Source organism: Ovis aries, chromosome X (assembly GCF_016772045.2).
Source record: "Ovis aries strain OAR_USU_Benz2616 breed Rambouillet chromosome X, ARS-UI_Ramb_v3.0, whole genome shotgun sequence".
NCBI classification, from domain to species: domain Eukaryota; kingdom Metazoa; phylum Chordata; class Mammalia; order Artiodactyla; family Bovidae; genus Ovis; species Ovis aries.
In genome coordinates this window covers 70,125,064-70,149,843 of record NC_056080.1, presented here as the reverse complement: position 1 = coordinate 70,149,843, position 24,780 = coordinate 70,125,064, and the positions used below count along the sequence as shown (strand labels likewise).

Sequence of the window (24,780 nt, the reverse complement as noted above, 5' to 3'; positions counted from 1 at the left end):
CTGCACCCTACGTCAGACATGGATATTGAAGGATAATTGCTTTACAAATTTTGTTTTCTGTCAAACCTCAACATGAATCAACCATAGGTATACATATGTGTCCTCCCTTTTAAACCTCCCTCCCCACCCTACACATCTAGGTTGATACAGAACCCCTGCGTGAGTTTCCTGTACCATACAGCAAATTCCTGTTGGCTATCTATTTTACATATGATAATATAAGTTTCCATGTTAGTTTTTCCATACACCTCACCCTCTCCTCTCCTCTTACATGTTCATAATTCTATTATCTATGTCTGTTTCTCCATTCAGTTCAGTTCAGTCACTCAGTCGTGTCCAACTCTTTGCGACCCCATGAATCTCAGCACGCCAGGCCTCCCTGTCCATCACCAACTCCCGGAGTTCACTCAGATTCACGCTCATCAAGTCCGTGATGCCATCCAGACATCTCATCCTCTCTCATCCCCTTCTCCTCCTGCCCTCAATCCCTCCCAACATCAGAGTCTTTTCCAATGAGTCAACTCTTTGCATGAGGTGGCCAAAGTACTGGAGTTTCAGCTTTAGCATCATTCCTTCCAAAGAAATCCCAGGGCTGATTTGCTGCCCTATAAATAAATTCTTCAGTACCATTTTTCTAGATTCCATATATATGCATTACAATACAATATTTATCTTTCTCCTCTGACTTACTTCACTCTGTATAATAGGTTCTAGGTTCACCCACCTCATTAGAACTGACTCAAATGCTTTCCTTTTTATGGCCGAGACATATTCCTTTGTGTATATGTACCATAATTTCTTTATCCATTCATCTGTCAATGGACTTCTAGGTTGATTCCATGTTCTAGCTATTTTAAATAGTGCTGCAATGAACATTGGAATACATGTGCCTTTTTCAATTTTGGTTTCCTTATGGTATACACCTAGGAGTAAGATTGCTGGGCCCTGTAGTGGTTTTATTTATAGTTTTTTTAAGTAATGTCCATGCCATCTTTCATAGCGGCTGTATCAATTTACATTCCCACCAACACTGCAAGAGCATTCCCTTTCCTCTACACCCTCTCTAGCATTTATTGTTTGTAGACATTTTGATTATGACCATTTTGACCGGTGTGAGGTGATACTGCATTGTAGTTTTAATTTGCATTTCTCCAGTAAGGAGCAATGGTGAGCACCTTTTCATGTGTTTGTTAGCCAATGGCATCTTTGGAGAAGTGTCTGTTTAGTCCTTTTTCCCAGTTTTTGATTGTTTTTTTTTTTTTTCTGGCATTGAGTTGTATGAGCTGATTGTATATTTTGAAAATTAATCCTTTGTTAGTTGTTTCATTTGCTATTATTTCCTCCACTTTTGAGGGTTGTCTTTTCACCCTTGCTTACAGTTTCCTTTGCTGTGCAAAAGCTTTTAAGTTTTATCAGGTCCCACTTGTTTATTTTTGTTTTTATTTCTGTTACTCTAGGAGGTGTGTCATAGAGGATCTTTCTTTCATTTATGTCAGAAAGTGTTCTGCCTATGTTTTCCTCTAAGAGTTTGCTAGTTTCTGATCTTGCATTTAGGTCTCTAATCCATTTTGAGTTTATCTTTGTGTATGATGTTATGAAGATTTAATTATGTTATAAATAGCTGTACAGTTTTCCCAGCATGATTTATTGAAGAGGCTGTCTTTGCCCCATTGTATATCATTGCCTCCTTTGTCAAAAATAAGGTGCATGGATTTATTTCTATGCTTTCTATCTTTTCCATTGGTCTATATTTCTATTTTTGTGCCAGTACCATACTGTCTTGATGACTGTGGCTTTGTAGTACAATATAAAGTCAGGAAAGTGGATTCCACCAGCTCCATTCTTCTTTATCAAGACTGTTTTGGCTATTCGGGTTCTTTTGTGTTTCCATATAAATGGTGAGAATTTTTGTTCTAGTTCTGTGAAAAACACCATTGGTAATTTGACAGGGATCACATTGAATCTGTAGACTGTAATTGATAACATAGTCATTTTCACAATATTATTTCTTCCTACCCAGGAACATGGAATATCTCTCCATCTGTTTATGTCATCTTTGATTTCTTTCATTATTGCCTTATAATTTTCTGTGTACAATCCTTTTGTCTCCTTAGTTGATTTATTCTTAGATATTTGATTATTTTTGTAGCAATGGGGAATGGGATTGATTCCTTAATTCTTCTTTCTGATTTGTCATTGCTAGTATATAGAAATGCAAGTGATTTCTGTGTATTGATTTTGTATCCTTCAACTTTGCTAAACTCACTCATTAGCTCTAGTAATTTTCTGAGGCTATCTTTAGGGTTTCCTATGTACAGTATCATGTCATCTGCAAACAGTGAGAGATTTATTTCTTCTTTTCTGATCTGGATTCCTGTTATTTCTTTTTTTAATTTTTTAAAATATAAATTTATTTATTTTAATTGGAGGTTAATTACTTTATAATATTGCATTGGTTTTCCCATACATCAACACGAATCTGCCACAGGTATACACGTGTTCCCCATCCTGAACCCCTGAACCCCCCTCCCTCCTCCCTCCATGTACCATCCCTCTGGGTCGTCTCAGTGCACCAGCCCCAAGCATCCAGTATCATGCATCGAACCTGGACTGGCGATTCGTTTCATATATGATATTATACATGTTTCAATGTCATTCTCCCAAATCATCCCACCCTCTCCCTCTCCCACAGAGTCCAAAAGACTGTTCTGTACATCTGTGTCTCTTTTGCTGTCTCGCATACAGGGTTATCATTGCCATCTTTCTAAATTTTATATATATGCATTAGTATACTGTATTGGTGTTTTTCTTTCTGGCTTAAATCATTCTGTATAATCAGCTCCAGTTTCATCTACCTCATTAGAACTAATTCAAATGTATTCTTTTTAGTGGCTGAGTAATACTCCATTGTGTATATGTTTCCAATGCAATTCTCTGAGTTCTACTCACAGAGAAGTTTCTTATAAACACAAATTTGTTCAGAGTAATATATAACAATGTTTAGGAATGGGCAAACTAAAAAGAAAATTAATTTTACATAATGCTGATCTTATTTCTTTCATCTATGAATGGAGTTTGTATTACCCACATTAAGACTTAAAATATATTTTGTGCTGAATAATTAACTATTTGGAGTGTCTTATATCTAGTTTGCGGAGAAGACGATGACAACCCACTCCAGTATTCTTGCCTGGAAAATCCCATGGGCAGAGGAGCCTTATAGGCTGCAGTCCATAGGGTTGCACAGAGTCGGACACGACTGAGCGACTTCACTTTCACTTTTCACTTTCATCCATTGCAGAAGTAAATGGCAACCCACTCCAGTGTTCTTGCCTGAAGAATCCCAGGGACGGGGGAGCCTAATGGACTGCCATCTATGGGGTCGCACAGAGTCGAACACGACTGAAGCAACTTAGCAGCAGCATATCTAGTTTGAGACAGTATTAGCTCAAGCTATTTATTATTTGATATCTTGCAACTTGAAGCCTGACACATCATCCCCACAATCTAGCAAATTGTGTACAAACGGTCTTTGTTTTGTGTAGCTTAGGCCTAGTCTGCATTTTCACCATCCAAACAAAGTTTAGTATTCAGTTCGCTTCAGTCACTCAGTCATGTCTGACTCTTTGTGACTCCATGGACTGCTGTACACCAGGCTTTCCTATCCATCATCAATACCCAGAGCTTGCTCAAACTCAAGTCTATCAAGTCGGTGACGCCATGCAACCATTTCATCCTCTGTCATCCCCTTCTCCTTCTGTTTCAATCTCTCCCACCATCAGGGTCTTTTCCAATGAGTCAGTTCTTCACATCAGGTGGCCAAAGTCTTGGAGTTTCAGCTTCAGCATCAGTCCTTCCAATGAATAGTCAGGACTGATTTCCCTTAGGACTGACTGGTTTGATTTCCTTGCAGTCCAAGGGACTTTCAAGAGTCTTCTCCAACACCATAGTTCAAAAGTATTAGTTCTTCAGGGCTCAGATTTTTTAAAAAATTTATTTGTTTTAATTGGAGGTTAATTACTTTACAATATTGTATTGGTTTTACCATACATCAACATGAATCCACCACAGGTATACACCTGTTCCCCATCCTGAACCCCCCTCCCTCCTCCCTCTGTGTACCATCCCTCTGGGTCGTTTCAGTGCACCAGCCCCAAGCATCCAGTATCATGCATCAAACCTGGACTGGCTATTCGTTTCATATATGATATTATACATGTTTCAATGTCATTCTCCCAAATCATCCCACCGTTGCCCTCTCCCACAGAGGAATCGACCTGCTTGACTTCAAGCTCAGATTTTTTCTATGGTCCAATTCTCACATTCATACATGACTACAGGAAAAACCATAGCTTTGACTAGATAGACCTTTGTCGGCAAAGTAATGTCTCTCCTTTTAATATGCTGTCTAGGTTGATCACAGCTTTTCTTCCTAGGAGAAAACATCTTTTAATTTCATGGCTTCAGTGACCATCTGCAGTGATTTTGGAGCCCAAGAAAATAAAGTTTCCATCGTTTTCCCATGCATTTGCCATGAAGTGATGGGACCAGATGCCATGACCTTAGTTTTTTGAATGTTGAGTTTTAAGTCAGCTTTTTCACTCTCCTCTTTCACTTGCATCAAGAGGCTCTTCAGTTCTTCTTTGCTTTCTGTCATAAGGGTGGTGTCATCTGCATATCTGAGGTTACTGATATTTCTCCCAGCAATCTTGATTCAAGCTTGTGCTTCACCCAGCCTGGCATTTCACACAATGTACTCTGCATATAAGTTAAATAGGCAGGGTGACAATATACAGCCTTGAGGTACTCCTTTCCTAATTCAGAACCAGTCTGTTCTTCCATGTCATGTTCCAACTGTTGCTTCTTGACCTGAATACAGATTTCTTAGGAGGCAGGTAAGGTGTTCCGGTATTCCCATCTCTTTAAGAATTTTCCGTACTTTGTTGTGATCCACACAGTCAAAGGTTTTGGCATAGTCAATAAAGCAGTAGTAGATAGTTTAGCATTAACCTAACAAATAACAACAGAAATAGAAGCAATATCCTAAGCATATATGTTGTATTCAGGGCAAATTTTGCCTTAGTACTGTTTATCCCCAGTGAAGTCGCTTCATCTCTCTGAGGTTTCATTTATTCGTTTGGATTGGAACCTTCCACAAGTTTGTTAGAAAAGCCAGGTGAGATGCTGTAGGTGAAAATACCTGAGAGAATGGCAACCCAGAATACAATAAGCATACAGTATATTTTCAATGAATAAACACATTCCGATGCCTTTTCTTCAGTAAGGGTTTGTATCCTCAAATTTATTCACATGTTGCTTCAATGCTCACAACCCCTTGCCTGTGCACTTATCCCTTATAAATACTGGATAATTTTTTGTTTTCATTTACAGGTAATATTCTTCATATGAAAGAGATTTGCTTTTGCCTTGTGTGAGGGATTCATGCATTTATTGTATCATTAACAGCATCACATTTACTAAAGAAAGGTTTAAGATAAAATATGCAATTTTCATTTGTTTAAAACATCTGTAAAATCTTGATCTAAATCTCTCAAGTAAGAAAGTGTCTTGAATTTCAAAGAGGAAACAGGCAAGTCTCATTTTCCCTTCATCTCCCACATTTCACACTCTGCCTCTATTGTCACACCCCTGTGAGCACAAATATTTCTGTTCTTCCCAAAGTTCAGTTAAAGAAACTGTGTGTCTAGTCATTTTGGTCTTTGGCAAAAGCAATGAGAAACATAGTTAAACAAAGCCATAATCAAGAGCTCTTTTATTTTTAACCAATCATTGATGAACCACTCTCCCTGCTCATTAGGCGGGAACGAGTCACAGAGCTACCATGGCGAGATAGTTGGTCACGAAACTCTGAGGCCATGAAGTAATAGAGAATCGGATCCAAAAGGCAGCAGAGACTTGCAAGGCATAGACAAAAAGGATGGAAATACAGTGTGCTTTGGACAATGGGACAACTGCTAATGATAGCTTCCTTTACCATGGTATAAAAAATAAAGTTAATATGATAGGGAGTGAAGCAGATGAAGAAGACTGCAGCACACATGTAAACCATCCTCAGTGCTTTTTGCTTTTCACTGATTCCTTGGAAAGCCATAGGTGGTTGTCTCAAGGATATAGTCATTTTCCAGGTGCACCATGCAATGATGACTACTGGAATCACAAATCCTGCCAGTTCAGCAGCTGTAATCATCCCAACCAAAGCCACTGCATTCATTTTCTTGTAACCAAGATCAGCAAAGCAGGAGTCAGTGTTGTTGGCTAAGTCTGTGCTTCTCATGATGGGAAATGGCAAACAGGCAGTACCCACGATGACCCATATGGCAGCACTGATGCCTACATCGTACCTACGCTTCCAGTCTCTGGCCCTGAAGGGTTTGAGGAGAAAGAAGCACCTCTGAAGGCTGATGCATGTCAGGAAACAAATGCTGGCATACATGTTGAGATACTTCAGGTAGAAGCATAGCAGACAAGGGATCCTCTGGAAAGGCCAATGGTGGGTGATGTAATAGTAAATCCGGAGGGGTAAGGACAGCACGTGGGCAAGGTCAGCCACAGAGAGGTTTATCATGAAAATAATGGCTTTATTTTTCTTGCTGATAAAGCGGCACAGAACCCACAAGGCTGCACTGTTGGCTAGTAGACCAGGAATGAATATGAGGATGTAGGTGGTTGCATAGAGAGAGTAATGAAATGTCACATTGGGGTTATTGCAGTGAGTCTCAGCATTGTTGGTACTGTTGCTTCCCATCTTGAATATTTCAGCTTATTTATCAAGGTAAGCCATGAAGTTATAATCCCTGCCCAAAACAAACAAACAAAAAAACAGTATCATGGTTAACCACTTTAGCTGATATCCAGATTTTCTTAAACTGAAGCTTAGTTGATTCACAATGCTTTAGGTGTACAGCAAAGTGATTAGCTATATATATATTTTCAGATTCTTTTCCATTAGAGGTTATTACAAGATATATAGTTCCCTGTGCTACACAGTAGGTCCTTGTTGTGTATCTATTTTATATATAGAAGTGTATATCTCTTAATTTCAAATTTCTAATTTATCCCTCCCTCTTTTTCCCTTATGGTAACTGTTTGTTTTCTATGTCTGTGAGTTTATTTTGGTTTTGTAAATAAGTTCATTTGTATCATTGCTTTAGATTCTAATGTAACTAATATCATATGACACTTGTTTTTATCTGTCTGACCTATTTCACTCAGTATGATAATCTCTAGGTCCATCCATGTTTCTACAAATATCATTATTTCATTATCTTTATTGCTGAGTAATACTCCATACACACACACACACACACACACACACACACACACACACACACACACACACACACACACACTATCTTAATAATCCATTCATTTGTAGATGGAACATTAGGTTGTTTCCATGTCTTGGCTTTTGTACATAGTGCTGATATGAACATTGGGATACATGTAGCTTTTTGAATTAGAGTTTTTGCCTTTTCTGGCTATATGCCCAGAAGTGGGATTGATGGATCATAGGGTAACTATTTCTGTTTTCTTTTTCTTTTAAAGGAGCCTCAATATTGTTCTCCACAGTCACTGTACCAATTTATATTCCCATCTACATTGTGGAAAGGTTCCTTTTTCTCCACAGTCTCTCCAGTATTTATTATTTGTAGACTTTTCTATGATGGTCATTTGACTGGTGTGAGGTGATATTTCATGGAGACAGAGAAAACCCAGAAAAGCCAAAACAATATTGAGATAGAAGAATGGAATTGGAGGAATCATACTCCCTGACCTTAGACTATGCTATGAAGTTACAGTAATCAAAATATTATGGTACTGGCACAGAAACAAACATATAGACCAATGGAACAGTATGGAAAGCACAGAAATAAACCCACACACTTAAGGTCAATTAATCTAATGACAAATAAGGCAAGAATATACAATGGAGAAAAAATAGCCACTTTAATAAGTAGCGCTGGGAAAACTGGACAGCTATATGTAAAATAATGAAATTAGAACATTATCTTACACCATATACAAAAACAAACTCAAAATAGTTTAAAGACTTAAATGTAAAGACCAGATAGTATAAAACGTCTAGAGGAAAACATAGGCAGAATACTCTTTGTCATAAGTTACCATAATATTTTTTTTGAAATTCATCTATTAGAGTAAGGAAACAGAAACAAAAATACACAAATGGGACCTAATTAAACTTAAAAGCTTTTGTACAGCAAAAGAAAACATAAACAAAACACAAAGACAACCTATGGGAGAGAAATTCTTTGCAAATGATGATACTGACAAGGCCTTACTTTCCAAAATTTATAAACAGTTTGCACAGCTCAATTAAAAACAACAACAACAACAACAAAACAACCCAAGAAAAAAGTGGACAGAAGACCTACAAAGAAAACATACAGATGGCCAACAGGCATATGAAAAGATGCTCAACATCAATAATCATTAGAGAAATGCAAATTAAAAATGAGTTATTACTAGATTTGTTTTTATACCTACAAAGTCATAGGATATTAAGATTAGAAGGGGCCTGTTTATAGGTGCTAAAGGAAGGTATACTATTTATTCAAGGTCATCCAGTGAACCAGAGAACCACAGAATTGTCCTCAAACTGCCTTGTCAGATTGTCTAAGCTGTGTCTTGCACACAAAGAAGTCCTGAAATACTGTCTTTTGTTCTAATAGCAAAAAAAAAAAAAAAAGAATATGATATTTGAGTCTGTTTCTTTTGTGTCAAGATTTATCTTGCCTCTGGTTGGTATGAACACTGTTCACTCATTTCCAATGGCAATGGTAGAAATTCAGTCTTATTGTTCTGATCTGCTTGCCTCTCTTTTGTCCACCACCTTTCCCATTGGGTTCTGACTTCCTAACTTGACACCACAGCACTGGGAAAATAGATTTGCCTCTTTTAGCCTGAAGTACTAGTATCCTAGCTGATTTTTGTGGCATAGGAAAATTACTTCCTTATTATTTTATCACAATAGCTGGTGGTTTTTATGCATTCTCTATCTGTCTCTCTCTAGGCTTAAGTTTCATTCCAAATTTACATTAAACTTTTCAGTAATAATAATATTTAAAAAAAACTAAGAGCATGGCATCCATTTCCATCACTTCATAGTAAATAGATGGGGAAAATGCAGAAATATTGACAGATTTTATTTTGTTGGACTCCAAAATCACTGTGGATGGTGACTGCAGCCAAAAAATTAAAAGACACTTGCTCTGTAGAAGAAAGGCTATGATCAAAGTAGACAGCATATTAAAAAGCATAAATATCACTTTGCTGACAAAGGTCTGTATAGTGAAAACTATGGTTTTTCCAGTAGTCATGTACAGATATGAGAGTTGGACCAGAGTTAAGAAGTTCTCAGAGTTAAGAAGGCTGAGAGCTGAAGAATTGATGCTTTTGAATTGTGCTGCTGGAGAAGACTCTTGAGAGTCCCTTGGACAGCAATGAGATCAAACCAGTCAATCCTAAAGGAAATCAATCCTGGATATTCATTAGAAGGACTGCTTTGGCCACCTGATGCGAAGAACAAACTCATTGGAAAAGACCTTGATGCTGGGAAAGACTGAAGGCAGGAGGAGGAGGGAATAACAGAGGATGGGATGGTTAGATAACATCAGTGACTCAATGGACTTGAATTTGAGCAAACTTCATGAGATAATGAAGGAGAGAGAAGGCTGGTGTGCTGCAGTCCATGGAGTCGCAAAGAGTTGGACATGGCTTAATGACTAAACAACAAGAAATGACTTTAGAAGCTGATAGTTCCCCTTATGTAGTAGGGAAGGAGAGAAACCTATTATCTATCTAAGGGGATTCTGTACTGGTGCAACATCATCTCATGGCAGATTATCCAAAATCATGGTGAATACTGATTAGGGTATTAGCAAAATAAGCCACTAAAACCTTTTGAAACAATGTAAGGTTTAATTTTCTTATTAAAGTGGTCTTTATAATGGGATTTTTTTTTACTTAATCTTATTAAGGTAGAATAAGCAAGGCCCAGAGGGGCGTTTATTAAGGCCACAAATATACTAAATGAAAGATCTAGGACTTCAAATAGGAGGACAGAGCAGTTAATCTTTATACAAACCCTTCTGTTCATCATTTGTTTTCCTCCTAAAGACAAATTTTACAAACATAGCTTCTATCCATAGTGCAGGAATGTGTATTGCCTTTAAAGCTAGAAGTAGAGAAAAAAAGTGCTGAGGTTATTCCTCAAATGGAATTTTGTTGTTGGTATGTTTTTATTTTGTTTTCTTTTAAGTATGTTTACAAAAACAGAGTGGCTTCTTTGAGATTCTCCTCGTAAATAGCACAATGACTTTCTATATCATTCTAAGTCTTACTCCAGGAAATAAATGATAAAAGAAAAAAACCCAAGAGATTATTCACAGATAAAAGAGTAAACTTTATCAACTACCAATACTGTAAATAATACTTTCATCTTCCCTCCTCATATATTCCCTAGTTAGTCCATCTGTGATAGATCCTAAAGAGTCACACAGTCATCATTCTTATGTATGTATGATTTAGAACAAAAGTAGAAGGATACTCACAGGTGAAAAGAAAGTAAATAATTACTATGATCTGATCAATGATATATGCCAGAATCTTCAATGGAATTGTTCATATACATTATGTAATTAAATTCTCACAACCATCCTAAGATGAAGTTCCATTATTATTCTTCTAGTGCAGATGAGGAAACTGATGTTCAGAGAGATTCAGTAAATTGTCTTGGGTGGCACATTTAAAAATGAGATTTATTATCAAGCTTGATGTGCTCCAAATTCTGTACTGTTTCCATTACAACAATTTACCTCTCCCTACTCAAGAGGGACCTTTTAATAACATGAGAATCATTGTGCTATCCAGAGAGCACATTATGGCAGAATCTTTCTCATCTCATAGAAGGACCTCAGGATCTTATAACCTTAAGATTGCTCTAGCTGTGCCATCAATATATAACTAAACATCTGTCATCACACATGTCACCAACCCTTTCTTACCACCCACTTTGACTTCAGTATTGATCTTATTTCTACTATAATCTATTACTTATGCATAGGCTGTGAAAGAACAAGGCAGGCTACAGAAGGTGCAATACAGTACTAAGAACTAAAAACAACTCACACCCACCCATTTACACCTCCACTTCTGCATTTTACAAACATGGATATTTGTTTCTGCTTCATTGGTACAGAAATGTTCACTTATTAAAGAAGCAGATTGTTTTTATGCCTCTGTGCGAAATAACGAAGTCCTATTAGTCCAAAACAGCAAGCTAGAGGTCATGATCACAACTTATTTGTTTCTGTGGTTTCTTATGCCTCTGCAATTCAGTTTATTTCAAATTTAGAGATTTATATGGTTTGCTTTCCTAAATGATTTTTCTTCTCCAGACTGAAGGGGAGGCAGAAAGGGTTTTTCCCCAAATATGTTTGGTGACAATTAAATGTAAAATCCCCATGGTGATAGGAGACTGGGGGAATTTGTGTTGGGTAGGGTGAAAATATAAACTCTCTCAGATAGGGAACATTTCGCTTCCTGTTAGCAATCTGTGACGCTTCTGAAATTTTAAAAAGGAGAACAACTTAAGAAGCCACTAACAAAAATAGGTTGAATGGAAGGGCCAAAGTCAAAACATGTTTTTTCTCTCATCCTCTGCCTCTGTTTCTATCTCTTTTGTGTTTCTCCCTTTGGCTTTATTATTGACTATTTTTGGTTGGTTTGTGCCCTCTGTGTAATCAATCCCCCTCTTTAAATCTAGATATATCTTTGGTTCCTCTCTCAGTAAAGATATGAAATTGGTGACTTACTCTTGAATCTAAGCTCTCCTTCTCAGTCTGTGCCATGACCAGCCTCCTAGACATTACAGACAGAAACTGGGAGTTCATCCAACTCCTATCACTACATTTCACCCATATCTAGACAGAAACCAGGTGATTATCTCCCCCTTAAAATTTCTCCAATCTATCTCCAATCCATCTTCAATCCATCTTCTTTTCCACTGTTGCCTTTCTAATCCTCATAGCAGCCAAATAATTATTACCATATTACAAATGAGGAAACTGAGATACAGAGAGATTAAATACATTGTGCCACAGTCACAATACTCACTTAGTGTAGAGGTGGTATATTAGAATTAGAACACATGCTTATCTCCATATTCCCTTACCTTTGCCATGGCAGATGATACTGATGATCCTACCTGCATTCAGGGCAGTAAAAGAGACACAGACATAAAGAAAAGACTTTTGGACTCAGTAGGAGGAGAGGGTGGGATGATTTGAGAGAATAGCATTGAAACATATGCATAATCATACGTAAAATAGATGACCAGTGTGAGTTTGATGCATGAAGCAAGGCACACAAAGCCAGTGTTCTGGGACAACATAGAGGGATAGGGTGGGAATGAAGGTGGGAAGGGGATTCAGAATGGGGGAGACACATGTATCAGTTCAGTTCAGTTCAATCACTCAGTCATGTCCAACTCTTTGTGATCCCATGGACTGCAGCACACCAGGCTTCCCTGTCCATCACCAACTCCCAGAGCTTGCTCAAACTCAGGTCCATCGAGTTGGTGATGCCATCCCACCATCTCATCCCCTGTCATCCCCTTTTCCTCCTGCCTTCAATCTTTCCCAGCATCAGAGTCTTCCAATGAGTCAGTTTTTCACATCAGGTGGCCAAAGTATTGGAGTTTCAGCTTCAGCGTCAGTCTTTCCAGTGAATATTCAGGACTGATTTCCTTTAGGATTGACTGGTTTGATCTCCTTGCAGTCCAAGGGACTCTCAACACATAGGACATGTAGGACACATGTATGCTGCTGCTGCTGCTAAGTCGCTTCAGTCATGTCCGACTCTGTGCGACCCCATAGACAGAAGCCCACCAGATTCCCCCGTCCCTGGGATTCTCCAGGCAAGAACACTGGAGTGGGTTGCCATTTCCTTCTCCAATGCATGAAAGGGAAAAGTGAAAAGGAACTTGCTCAGTCATGTCCGACCCTTCACGACCCCATGGACTGCAGCCTACCAGGCTCCTCCATCCATGGGATTTTCCAGGCAAGAGTACTGGAGTGGGGTGCAATTGCCTTCTCCGGGACACATGTATACCTATGTTCAATTCATGTTGATATATGGCAAAAACCATCAAAATGTTGTAAAGCAATTATCTTCCAATTAAAATAAATTAATTAAAAAGATAACATTACAATCACTGAACTTCACTGCAAGTTGCATCATGTTAGCTTGCACCACACACTCACAGAGACCTTAAACTTCTCTCCATTTCTTATGGCCCAATCTGTCACCCTCCCTCATTTTGCTTCCTTCTCTATGCAGACTAGATTGAATGGTCAAATTAACTATTCTTACACAAGAATCCTCAACCTTCTTTGCTCACCATTCTTCTGCTGTACCAGCTTGAAAAAGTTAGTGTTAGTCCCTGAGTTGTGTCCGACTCTTTGCAACCCCGTGGACTGTAGCCTGCTAGGCTCCTTTGTCCATGCAATTCCCCAGGCAAGAATACTGAAGTGAATTGCCATTTCTTTCTCCAGGGGATCTTCCTAACCCAGGGACTGAACCCAGGTCTCCCTCATTGCAAGCTGATATTTTACTGTCTGAGCCACTAGGGAAGCCTGGCAAGGCCTTAATCCCAGATCAAGTCCACAAACCATTTTATTTTCTATTATCCAAACTGATGAATGATCCTATTGAAAATACCAGGATCTATTTGAAGTGCTAAAACTAGGAATCATGAATTTCTAGTTTTAGCACTTTAAGCAGAAGATTTTTTTTTTTGCTCCAGCCTCTTTTTCCACACCTCTGATTAGTTTATTCTCCTAAGAAATTAATCAAGGTGCAAAAAAAGAGAGTGCTGGTTATTTCATAACTCTACTAAAATTTCTTCTACTCTTCTCTTCTCCCATCCCCATATTTCTCAGCAGAGGCTCTTACCTCTTAAAGCACAAGAAAATTGAGTCTATTGGGTAAGAAATAATTCAGTTTCAAACATTGTCCCCTCCCAATACACGCAATCTTATCTACAACTGCATCCTTCCCAACACAGCTGTCTTTTCTGTTGTACAAGTTGAATTCCCATGCTCTTAATCCCTTTTAGCTTTCTCAGGATTTTCTTTCATTAATTGTTCCCTTTCACTCCCAGATCATCATGTTGTCCTTCACGCTCAGCTAGATATTTGTTATTAAATCTCTTTGACTCCTATAATAATATTTCTCTTGTCAATGCATCTTATTCTAGCTTTGTGTCATGTTCCTTCTTTTCTTAAACATCTCATAGTATTTTTTGACACTGATTGCTTTCTTTTCCTCACTTTATATCCATCCTTTAATGCACTACAATGTGGCATGCCTATCTTTATAATCTCACTAAAACTACTTTAGTAAAGGTGACAAGTGGCCATCATGTTGCTAAATCAAGCAGGACTTTTCTGCTGAGTTAGACAGTCTGACCACTTCCATGTTTTTGAAATGCTCTCTCCTGTTGGCTTCTAAGCCACAACTCTGTTTTGAGTCTCCTCTTAACTATTGGTCTATTCATATGGAGTCTTCTTTATGTTTTCTTTCATCTCTGCACATCCTTTAAATATTTGTTTTCCCTAGGTCTGCATATTCTCTTCTTATTCAGTGTCTTCATGCTAAGTAACATCACCCACTTTCATGACTTCAATAACCACCCATATCCGAATGGCTCTTATGTCTCTGTGTCCAGGGCTGGTCTCTTCTCAGATATTAAATCTGTATGTCCCATTTTCAGCTGAAATTTCCCTTTTCAGTGTTTTCTAGGCATCTCTAAATAAAAATGCCCAAAACTAAATTCATCATACTCTCTGACCTTTTACTTATCCACCACCATCTATCTAATTACAAGAGCCAGAATACTTAAAATAATTCTAGACTCCTCTCTCATTCAATCAATCAAGTTTTCTCTCTCTTCACTCATTCTCTCTCCTCTCTCTCTGAATTATTAAACCATTCTTTAATTGATCTACCTGCTTCTAGGACTGCTCTCTTAAAAAATATATATTCTATACTCTGTTGCCAAAATGATATATCAAAATAGCAAAGCTGGATTACCATACTGTCACAGGGATTGCTTTAACAATGTACTTACTGTACCATATTGAGTGTTTTCATTTATATCTCTTTATTTCTAACTAAACTATGAGCATTTTGAAGGCAAAGGCTATGACCTTCTTTAAATTTCCAGAACCTAGTAGAATTATCTATACATAATCAGTTAGTAAATATTTTAAGTGGGTAAATATTCTGCCTTATGACAACACATTTGTTGTTCATTTGTTTATGAATCACTCTACACTGGGCTGTGAGCTTTGTGAAGTCAGAGGTTATGTCCTAAATTTTGTTCTCTCTTTCTCTCTAAACCCAAAGCATGGCTAAACATACAGCACTATTTTAAAAATTGATAACTGGCCCATGTAGGGATTAATCTCCAAAAGTTAGTCTCATTGCTGTTGCATAACCAACTCAGCTAATCAGGACCACCACACAGATAATGCAACCCAGGCAAAATTATAAGCTGTGAAAATATCATATCTTCAGAATATACTTGAACTCCTAGCTATAGTATTGTGAGCCACCCAGATAGATATGAGGATCAAATTCCCAGTGCCTCCAATGCCATTTTTAAAAAAGTAACTGCTTCTTGGTTTCACCAGTGTCAGTGCTCTATCCAGAGTACATTCTGCCTACATCAAAGGCTGGGAACTTCCTAGAGGGATGCCTCTTTCCTCTAAAAAGAGTTCTGGTAACAGGAGCCAAACTCTAAAGAGAATGATCAGCATAGACTTCTAATCTAATAATCAAAGAAAGAGAATTAGCTACCTTCACTGAACTAACAAGATTCACTTCCAATGTGTGGCTGTAAGAATATTTCTGATAATGAAGATTGGTATAAGGTTATGACTGAAACTTCATCAAACTCCTTTCTCCCTGGATCCCATCTCAGAAGTCAATATTTTACTCCTCTCTTGAGATCCTATCTCAACTCTCATCTTTTCCTTGCGTGGGGCAATCTATTCATACCTTTTCCTTTGTACTTTCGCTAGACTTTTAGGCTACACTATAAAAATGTAGTCTCTATGAGGGACGACTGTATCTTGCACTTTTATATCTCTCATTTTGCTTAGCAGAGGGTTAAGCATACAGTAGCAACGCAGCTCATACACATTGGTTTATAAAGGGAAGAGTAGGAGAATAAGTACATATTAGCAGAGTCTTAGTCTGTTTTACTTGTAATGTCTCTTCCATAAGCTGCTCTCCCAAGCACTAGTCATAGTTTTTCTCCCGTTGTTACTGAGGAAACTATGGTCAAGGCAAGGACAATAAGGTTGGAATCTAACATATCTGGATACCTAACAGCTCCAAAGCCTATAATCTAAACATTTTATTATAAAATCAGTAGCAATTTCATAACGTTGAGTGAGAATTCTGTCATTAAACACTTGACTTTATCAGTTCAGTTAAGTTCAGTCACTCAGTCGTGTCTGACTCTTTGTGACCCATGAACCACAGAACACCAGGCCTCCCTGTCCATCACCAACTCCCGGAGGCCACCCAAACCCATGTCCATTGAGTCGGTGATGCCATCCAACCATCTTATCCTCTGTCATTCCCTTCTCCTCCTGCCCTCAATCTTTCCCAGCATCAGGGTCTTTTCAAATGAGTCAGCTCTTACCATCAGCTGACCAAAGTATTGGTGTTTCTGCTTCAACATCAATCCTTCCAATGAACACTCAGGACCGATTTCCTTTAGGATGGACTGGTTAGATCTCCTTGCAGTCCAAGGGACTCTCAAGAGTCTTCTCCAACACCATAGTTCAAAAGCATCAGTTCTTCTGCACTCAGCTTTCTTTATAATCCAAATCTCACATCCATACATGACCACTGGAAAAGCCATAGCCTTGACTAGACGGACCTTTGTTGACAAAGTAATGTATCTGCTTTTCAATATGCTGTAGGTTGGTCATAACTTTCCTTCCAAGGAATAAGCGTCTTTTAATTTCATGGCTGCAGTCACCATCTGCAGTGATTTTGGAGCCCAGAAAAATAAAGTCAGCCACTGTTTCCCCATCTATTTGCCATGAAGTGATGGCACGGGATGCCATGATCTTCGTTTTCTGAATGTTGAGCTTTAAGCCAGTTTTTTCACTCTCCTCTTTCACTTTCATCAAGAGGCTCTTTAGTTCTTTTTCACTTTCTGCCCTAAGGGTGGTGTCATCTGCATATCTCAGTTTATTGATATTTCTCCCAGTAATCTTGATTCCAGCTTCTGCTTCATCCAGCCCAGCATTTCTCATGATGTACTCTGCATAGAAGTTAAACAATCAGGGTGTCGATATATAGCCTTGATGTACTCCTTTTCCTATTTGGAACCAGTCTGTTGTTCCATGACCAGTTCTAACTGTTGCTTCCTGACCTGAATACAGGTTTCTCAAGAGGCAGGTCAGGTGGTCTGATATTCCCATCTCTTTCAGAATTTTCCACAGTTTATTGGGATCCACACAATCAAATGCTTTGGCATAGTCAATAAAGCAGAAATAGATGTTTTTCTGGAACTCTCTTGCTTTTTCCATGATCCAGCGGATGTTGGCAATTTGATCTCTGGTTCCTCTGCCTTTTCTAAAACCAGCTTGAACATCTGGAAGTTCACGGTTCACATATTGCTGAATCCTGGCTTGGAGAATTTGGAGCATTACTTTACTAGCACGTGAGATGAGTGCAATTGTGCAGTAGTTTGAGCATTCTTTGGCATTGCCTTTCTTTGGAATTGGAATGAAAACTGACTTTTTCCAGTCTTGTGGCTGCTGCTGACTGGCATATTGAGTGCAGCACTTTCACAGCATCATCTTTCAGGATTTGAAATAGCTCAACTGGAATTCCATTACCTCCACTAGCTTTGTTCATAGTGATGCTTTCTAAGGCCCACTTGCCTTCACATTCCAGGATGTCTGGCTCTAGGTGAGTGATCACAATAACTAAATTTTGTTTTAGAACACAAAGTTAGGTCAGGCCTCTAAATATGAATCAGTGATTCTGAATACAAGAACATCGTAGGTACTAATAATGTGTATGTAAAGGCAGCTTCACTTCCCAACCAACTAGCTCAATGCTGTGTTTTTGCAAAGCACATAGTGAACTTATATTATGATGGCATCAGAATTTGTTTCAGACTCCTAAGTTTTAGTGAAATACTAAGTACGAGAGGATTCCACTTGCATCCTGCCACTAGCTAAGTGCTATTACTATTGATATATTACCTTTGACCTTTGAGAGTACCCTGAGTTAATTATTATTGTACTGGTTTTAGGGCTTCCCTGCTGGCTCAGACAGTAAAGAATCTGCCTGCAGTACAGGAGACCTTGGCTAGAATCCTGGGTCTGGAAGATTTCCTGGAGAAGGGAATGGCAACCCACTCCAGTGTTCTTGCCTGGAGAATTCCATAGACAGAGCAACCTGGATGGGCTACAGTCCATGGGGTTGCAAAGAGTCAGATGCAACTGAACAACTAACACTTTCATACCCCTTTATGGATCAGAAAATGAAGACTCAAAATTATTGCTTCTTCCTCAAAGTCTCAGTTATTACAATTTCAGTCATAATGAGGCTCTTCATGAGCAGAGAAAACTAAAGATTTTCCTTTGTAAGCAATTAGTTGCACCAAAATATGTTAAAGTCACATTTAGATGGATAAAACATTCTTCAGAGATGAAGATGCTAATAATCTCAATTGTATGTCTTGCACTTTTATGACTATGTTTTTGTTGTTGTTCAGTCGCCAAGTCGTATCTGACTCTGTGATCCCATGGACTATACCATGCCAGGCTTCCCTGTCCCTCACCATCTCTGGGAGTTTGCTCAATTTCATGTCTATTGAATTGGTGATTCCATCCAACCATCTCATCCTCTGTTGTCCTCGTCTCCTTCTGCCTTCAATCTTTCCCAGAATCAGGGTTCTTTCTAATTAGTCAGCTGTTCACATCCAGAGGCCCAAGTATTGGAACTTCAGCTTCAGCATCAGTCCTTTCAAAGAGTATTCAGGGTTGATTTCTTTTAAGATCTTTGGTTTGGTCTCCTCACTTTCCAAAGGACTATCCAGCACCACAGTTCGAAAGCATCAGTTCTTCAGTGCTCTGCCTTCTTTATTGTCCAGCTCCCACATGTGAATATGACTACTGGAAAGACCATAGCCTTGACTATGCAGACCTTTGTCCACAGAGTAATGTCTCTGCTTTTCAAAACACTGTCTAGGTTTGTCATAGCTTTCCTGCTAAGAAGCAGTTGTCTTCTAATTTCGTGGCTGCAGTCACCATCCACAGTGATTTTAGAGCTTAAGAAGAGATTTTCACTGATTCCACCTTTTCCCCTTCTACTTCTCATGAAGTGATGTATCACTGCACATATATGGCAAATGATTGCCACCAGGTGGTCTGGGTAGGGTACTATCAAAACCAGGAATCTTTAACAAGTTTTGCTTATGAACCCAAACCACAATAGATCTATGGATAAAGTACTGGAATGATGGATTTATATGAGTATTGTATGCTCATTTGCTCAATCATCTCCAACTCGTTTCGACCCCATGGACTGTAGCTCTCCATGTTCCTCTGTCCATGTGATCTTCCAGGCAATAATACAAAGTGGATTGCCATTTCCTTCTCTAGATCTTTCTGATCCAGGGATTGAACCATGTGTCCTGAGTCTCCTGCATTGGCAGGCAGAGTCTTTACCACTGAGCCACCTGGAAAGCCCTAATAGTAGTGAGCCAAATGTAACAAGGTATATAAGATGGGGAAGACTCAGAAGCTGTAAAATATATTATAAAGAACACTGGATTTGGAGCTATAGCAATTGGATTCTAGCAATTATTCAAATACTATCTCTTTGTTTTGTTTTGCTAAGCCCCTTCCTTTATGCGAGTTTCATTTCCCTCGTTATTAAGATAAGATAATATGAACTGTATGATCTTAACTACCTTCTGCTCTAACTTGCCATAACTTTATGGGTCTGGACTCTCTAAACCCCTGCCTCTAACTAATACCATCAGCACTGCCACTTCCATCATTAATGCAACTGTCACCATCTCAACGTTCCTGCACTTTTCAAAGCATTATTACAACTATAATTACTATTAATTATTATTTAAAGTTCATATATACATATTATATATATCTCATATATTATATATATTTCAGATATATATATATATATATATATCATATATATATAACAAACTAAGTCATTACCATTCTACAGATCAGGAAAGTGGGACTCAAATAAGTCATCACATTTATCACATTTACCTGAATGCTATACAAGTGGCAGAGTGAAGAGTGTGGAATATAGGCTTCTGGCATCGAGATAACTACTCAGTTCTACAAAGCTTTAACTTCTCAGTCCTCTCCCTCTCTTCACCTCTCGTCATTAAGTCAGTAATACCATTAAGTGAACAAATTTATCAAATAAATCGAATATGTGTCTCCTATTTTCTTTGATAATAGGACCAGCATGTGGGCTTGTTATCTTGGGAAGAAAAGAGAAAATTAGAGAAAGGTTGCTGATATATGACCTCCCCACTTTCCAGGGGAGAATATTCACAGGCCATTTGGGAATGTAACTTGCTTTTCTTTTTTTTTTTTTTTTTTTAGCATTTTTCTTCTTATTTGAATCACAAAAGTCTCATATTATCTACCCAAGCCAGTCAGATACCCATGCCCCAGTGTCCTTCATTCAGTCATTCATAACCACAGCCAAAGAAGAGCAACTTGAATTTGGAGCTCTACCATTTCCTGAGTTAATTAAAATCAACTGTAAATAACCTGGCTTGATTTCAGAAATATAGAAGTTTGGATATGTTCTTCAAGTCTAGACATTTCCCCTATAAATTAAAAGTGAAACATTTTTATCCTTAAAATGAGTTAAAATTTGAATTGAACTGCCATGCATGTATCTTTATTGGATTTTTAATCAGATAAGAAGGAGGCCTAATTATTCATCATTTTTTCATTTGGGGCAGTATTTTGGAGTGCAAAGAGTCATCTTATTTGGACAGACCCGGGGTCATGTCTTGACTCACTTATTAGCTCTCCAGCCTGAAATGACTGACTTCATATTTAGTGGCTTCAGTTTCGTCATTTATAACACTAGGATCATAGTACCTGTAATATATATCATTGTGAAGATTAAATAGGAAATGTACATGATTAAGGAGTCTGGTGGCTCAGGTGGTAAAGCGTCTGTCTACAGTGCAGGAGACCTGGGTTCAATCCCTGGGTCGGGAAGATTCCCTGGAGAAGGAAATGGCAACCCACTCCAGTATTCTTGCCTAGAGAATCCCATGGATGGAGGAGCCTGGTGCAAGCTACTGTCCATGGGGTCGCAAAGAGTCGGACACAACTGAGGGACTTCACTTTCACTTTCAAGGAAATCAAATCAGTCAACCCTAAAGGAAATCAACCCTGAATATTCATTGGAAGGATTGATGCTTTGACTACCTGATACAAAGAGCCGGCTCATTGGAAAAGACTGGTGCTGGGAAAGATTGAGGGCAGGAGGAGAAGGGGCATCATTGACCGAATGGACATGAGTTTAAGCAAACTCCAGGAGATAGTGAAAGACAGGGAAGCCTTGTGTGCTGCAGTCCATTCCACAAATAATCAGACAGGACTGAGTGAACAACAATGACAAAAAAGTAGAAAACCTATCTATAATCCTGTCTGGTACACAGTGTACATTAAATAAATGTTAGTTCATTTCTACTTTACTTGTACTGAGAGTAACCTCCATGAGATTTTGGTTGGATTGTGTACTTTTCTGAGTTTAGAAAATCTCCCCAAAAGCATAGGTGTAAGAAATATTAAGTAGGATTAATGAAATAATTCTTAATGTAAAAGAGTGGGAAACATGTATTACTTGAAAAAAAAATCCTTATTATAGTAAACACATTTGAAAATAAAAATTATTTTCCACATAATGCAAATTAAAAGTACAGATCTGCAAAAATATTTTTGATTATTTTTCCCACAGTACTTGGAAAATGGCAATGTGATGGGATATTTTATTTTAGGTATCCAGGATCAGGATCTAGTTCTTAACTAGGCAAGTCCACAATAACTTTGCAGTGAGATTTTTGTTTTTCAAATGGAACTTTTCATTTAAAAGATTAAGAAATACTGATTAAGTGACACTGTCAGTGTGGAAATCAGATTTCAGAATTCTTTCCCTTGTATGTTTCCATTTTATCATTTAAAAAAAAGGAAATTATTTGCAAAACACTGCCTGTGGTCTAAAAGTTGAAACTGTCATGATGACATTACTCTGAAAGAAGTATAGTGGCCCTTAGCATAGATTACTGAGTTCCCTTTGAAAACTAGACTGTATTTCCAGAAGGTTCTAACTATAGTTAGATTTCCCTACTGTCTCCTTATTTACCACTTCATGATATACTCTTCTCAGGCACCAGGAGCCTAGAGTCAAACCACTGTACTAGAAAGGAAATTAAAAGACTATCTATTTCAAGCCCCCACCTTATTATAGATGAGACTACTGAGACTCAGAAAAATAAAATAACTTGCCCAAAGCCAAAAGTGAATCTTTGACAGAACTTGAACTAAAATCAAGATTTCTTTCTGCATTTTGGTCCATATACTTCATCACTCTGCCTATGATGCATGTGAACCAATACTAGATGAAAATTTAAATGCAAAATATCCTGACCTGAAATATAAGTAGACATTTTTAGCGAGAGTTTTTAAATAAAGCATAGACTTCCCGCAGTCATTACCCTGATTGTAGGAACACTTAGAAAAGGTGGATTCACAAGACAGTTCTGTCCTCTTTACTTGGGCCATAGACCGTCCTGCTTCTTAGTACATAAATTGACTTACCTCAAACACAACAAGCTGTGAAAAGTCACCCAAAACCATCCAGAAGTATATTCACTCATTTGAAGTCTTGTGTTCCACAACTGCCAGGATTTACACAGTTTGTACAATTTAAATTCAACAATTTTTCCAGTTGACCCCCCCCCCAAAAAAAAAGAACTGCTTTTGACTAAAGAAGGACCTTTGTTCAACAGGAACTGTTGCAAACATAATTACACCAAATGCATGACTTTATTCTGGTTCAGGCCATTTTCCACCTTAATATATCAGCATATCACATATTTTTTAACCGTGAATAATTTTACTGGGTTGCAATTGCTAAGGGATAACCTCCTCAAATAATAGAAAGGGCAATGAGTCCCACATCCATTTGAAAAACAAAAATAAAAACTATTCCCACTTGCAGGATTCTTGGGACTGAGACAACTCCATCCAAAATGCACCACAAAGCTTGTTATCATTATATCCAAAATTATCCTGGTACCAACTGTTGTGGCACAGTTCACCTTGAAGGATTCCTCAACTGGAAGTTTTCTTTAGATTCGGCCATCTTAGCTCAGAACCAGAAGGGTTGCTAGCACTCAACACAATGAGAATGATAATTGCTGAAAAGATAGGTACCACTTCTGTGAGCTCTGCTATCTAGTAGGTCTGAAGTTGGGTCAAAATACAGCTTTCAAAGGATCAAGAAATGCCTTTGAACAGATTGAAATAATTTTAACAGAGTTTGTCATCTGGGATATTTTCTTCTTTCCTAACTTAAAATCCAACATAGTTATAAATATATTTACAGTATTCTCTGGGAGATACAGGCTTCTGTAGGAAAAAGAGACCATGATTTAGAAGACATATTCTAGTTCCAGCTCTGCCACTAACCAGCTGGGTGATCTCAAATGTCTTCACTTCATATCCTCTCAGTTTTCCCATCTGTATTGTGAGGGATTTGGATCCCTAGGAGCTCCTTCATCTCCAAAACCTATGATCTGACTTTCTTTCTTTCTGTCTTATCTGTGACAGTTAAACTTACCAAAGCAAGGAGCTTATACATAAAAAAAAAAAAAAAAATGTTCCTTCATTAAGCAACTACAGAGCAGAAATCCAAATCCTCTTTTTCTGGCTGAATAGGTTAAACTATCCCAATAAATTTCACTGAATGTACTCTTTTCTTATACTTTGTGCTGTCTTCCCTGGATGATAAGGAAACAAAGAGTCCTCAGCAAAGAGTGAGCTGCATCACAGACTCCTTGATCCTGTAATAATGGTGGGGACTAATGGCATTAACTTTAACTTTGTATTCTAATCAGAACCAAGGAAAATCACCATTGCTCCTGCTGTAATAAGTCTGAAAGAGGCCAGGGACCATTTTAAAATTGGACACTGGTCTCATGTTTGCCCTTGTCTTGGATCTTCATGACCCACCAACCTTCCCACATGAAATTTTACCAGTTCCCATATATTAAGCTGTAACTTACCTTGGAGCCTTGCTGGGCTTGTTTCTTTGCAGGGAGTTGGTGGTGAAAAAGCTAACTCTTGGTGGCTCGGAGCCTACTGATAACTGACAAATTTGTTATTGAAAGAGGAAGTTAAGTGCATCTGGTGTCTCACCACAAAAACCTAAAGGTAAGTCCCTTGAGTAGAAGATATTACTTGTTTTGTTTTATTTCACTGGTGCAAAGAAGTTCAAAAAGCTGAGAGCCAAAGTGTGCAAAATCAAATGATGACTACATACAAGCTTTCCTCATTGTCTCTTACCCTATCTCCTTCCAGCACAACCCAAATGCCTATTCATCTCACTATATTCCAGTAAGCTCTATTTTAA

The 24,780-nt window shown here is 38.2% G+C and overlaps 1 protein-coding gene across 8 annotated transcripts in view; it reads right to left on the bottom strand.

Annotated features, from left to right (window-relative positions):
- The window catches only part of LOC101119114 (P2Y receptor family member 10), a 76,736-nt gene extending 52,250 nt beyond the window's left edge, over nt 1-24,486 (bottom strand). Inside the window, exons 1-5 of one of the 8 annotated variants that reach the window (XM_042241668.2) lie at nt 24,434-24,486; nt 23,753-23,777; nt 22,965-23,044; nt 12,215-12,247; nt 5,757-6,815 (exon numbers count right to left, since the gene is read on the bottom strand). In XM_042241668.2, the coding sequence (XP_042097602.1) occupies nt 5,780-6,766 (987 nt within the window). In that variant the 5' untranslated portion in view covers nt 6,767-6,815; nt 12,215-12,247; nt 22,965-23,044; nt 23,753-23,777; nt 24,434-24,486 and the 3' untranslated portion in view covers nt 5,757-5,779. Of the gene's footprint in view, nt 1-5,756; nt 6,816-12,214; nt 12,248-22,964; nt 23,045-23,752; nt 23,778-24,433 lie in introns of those variants that run through there. The other 7 variants (XM_042241667.2, XM_060407835.1, XM_042241666.2 and 4 more) reach the window with 7 other exon arrangements.
- Between the last annotated feature and the right edge of the window lie 294 nt (nt 24,487-24,780).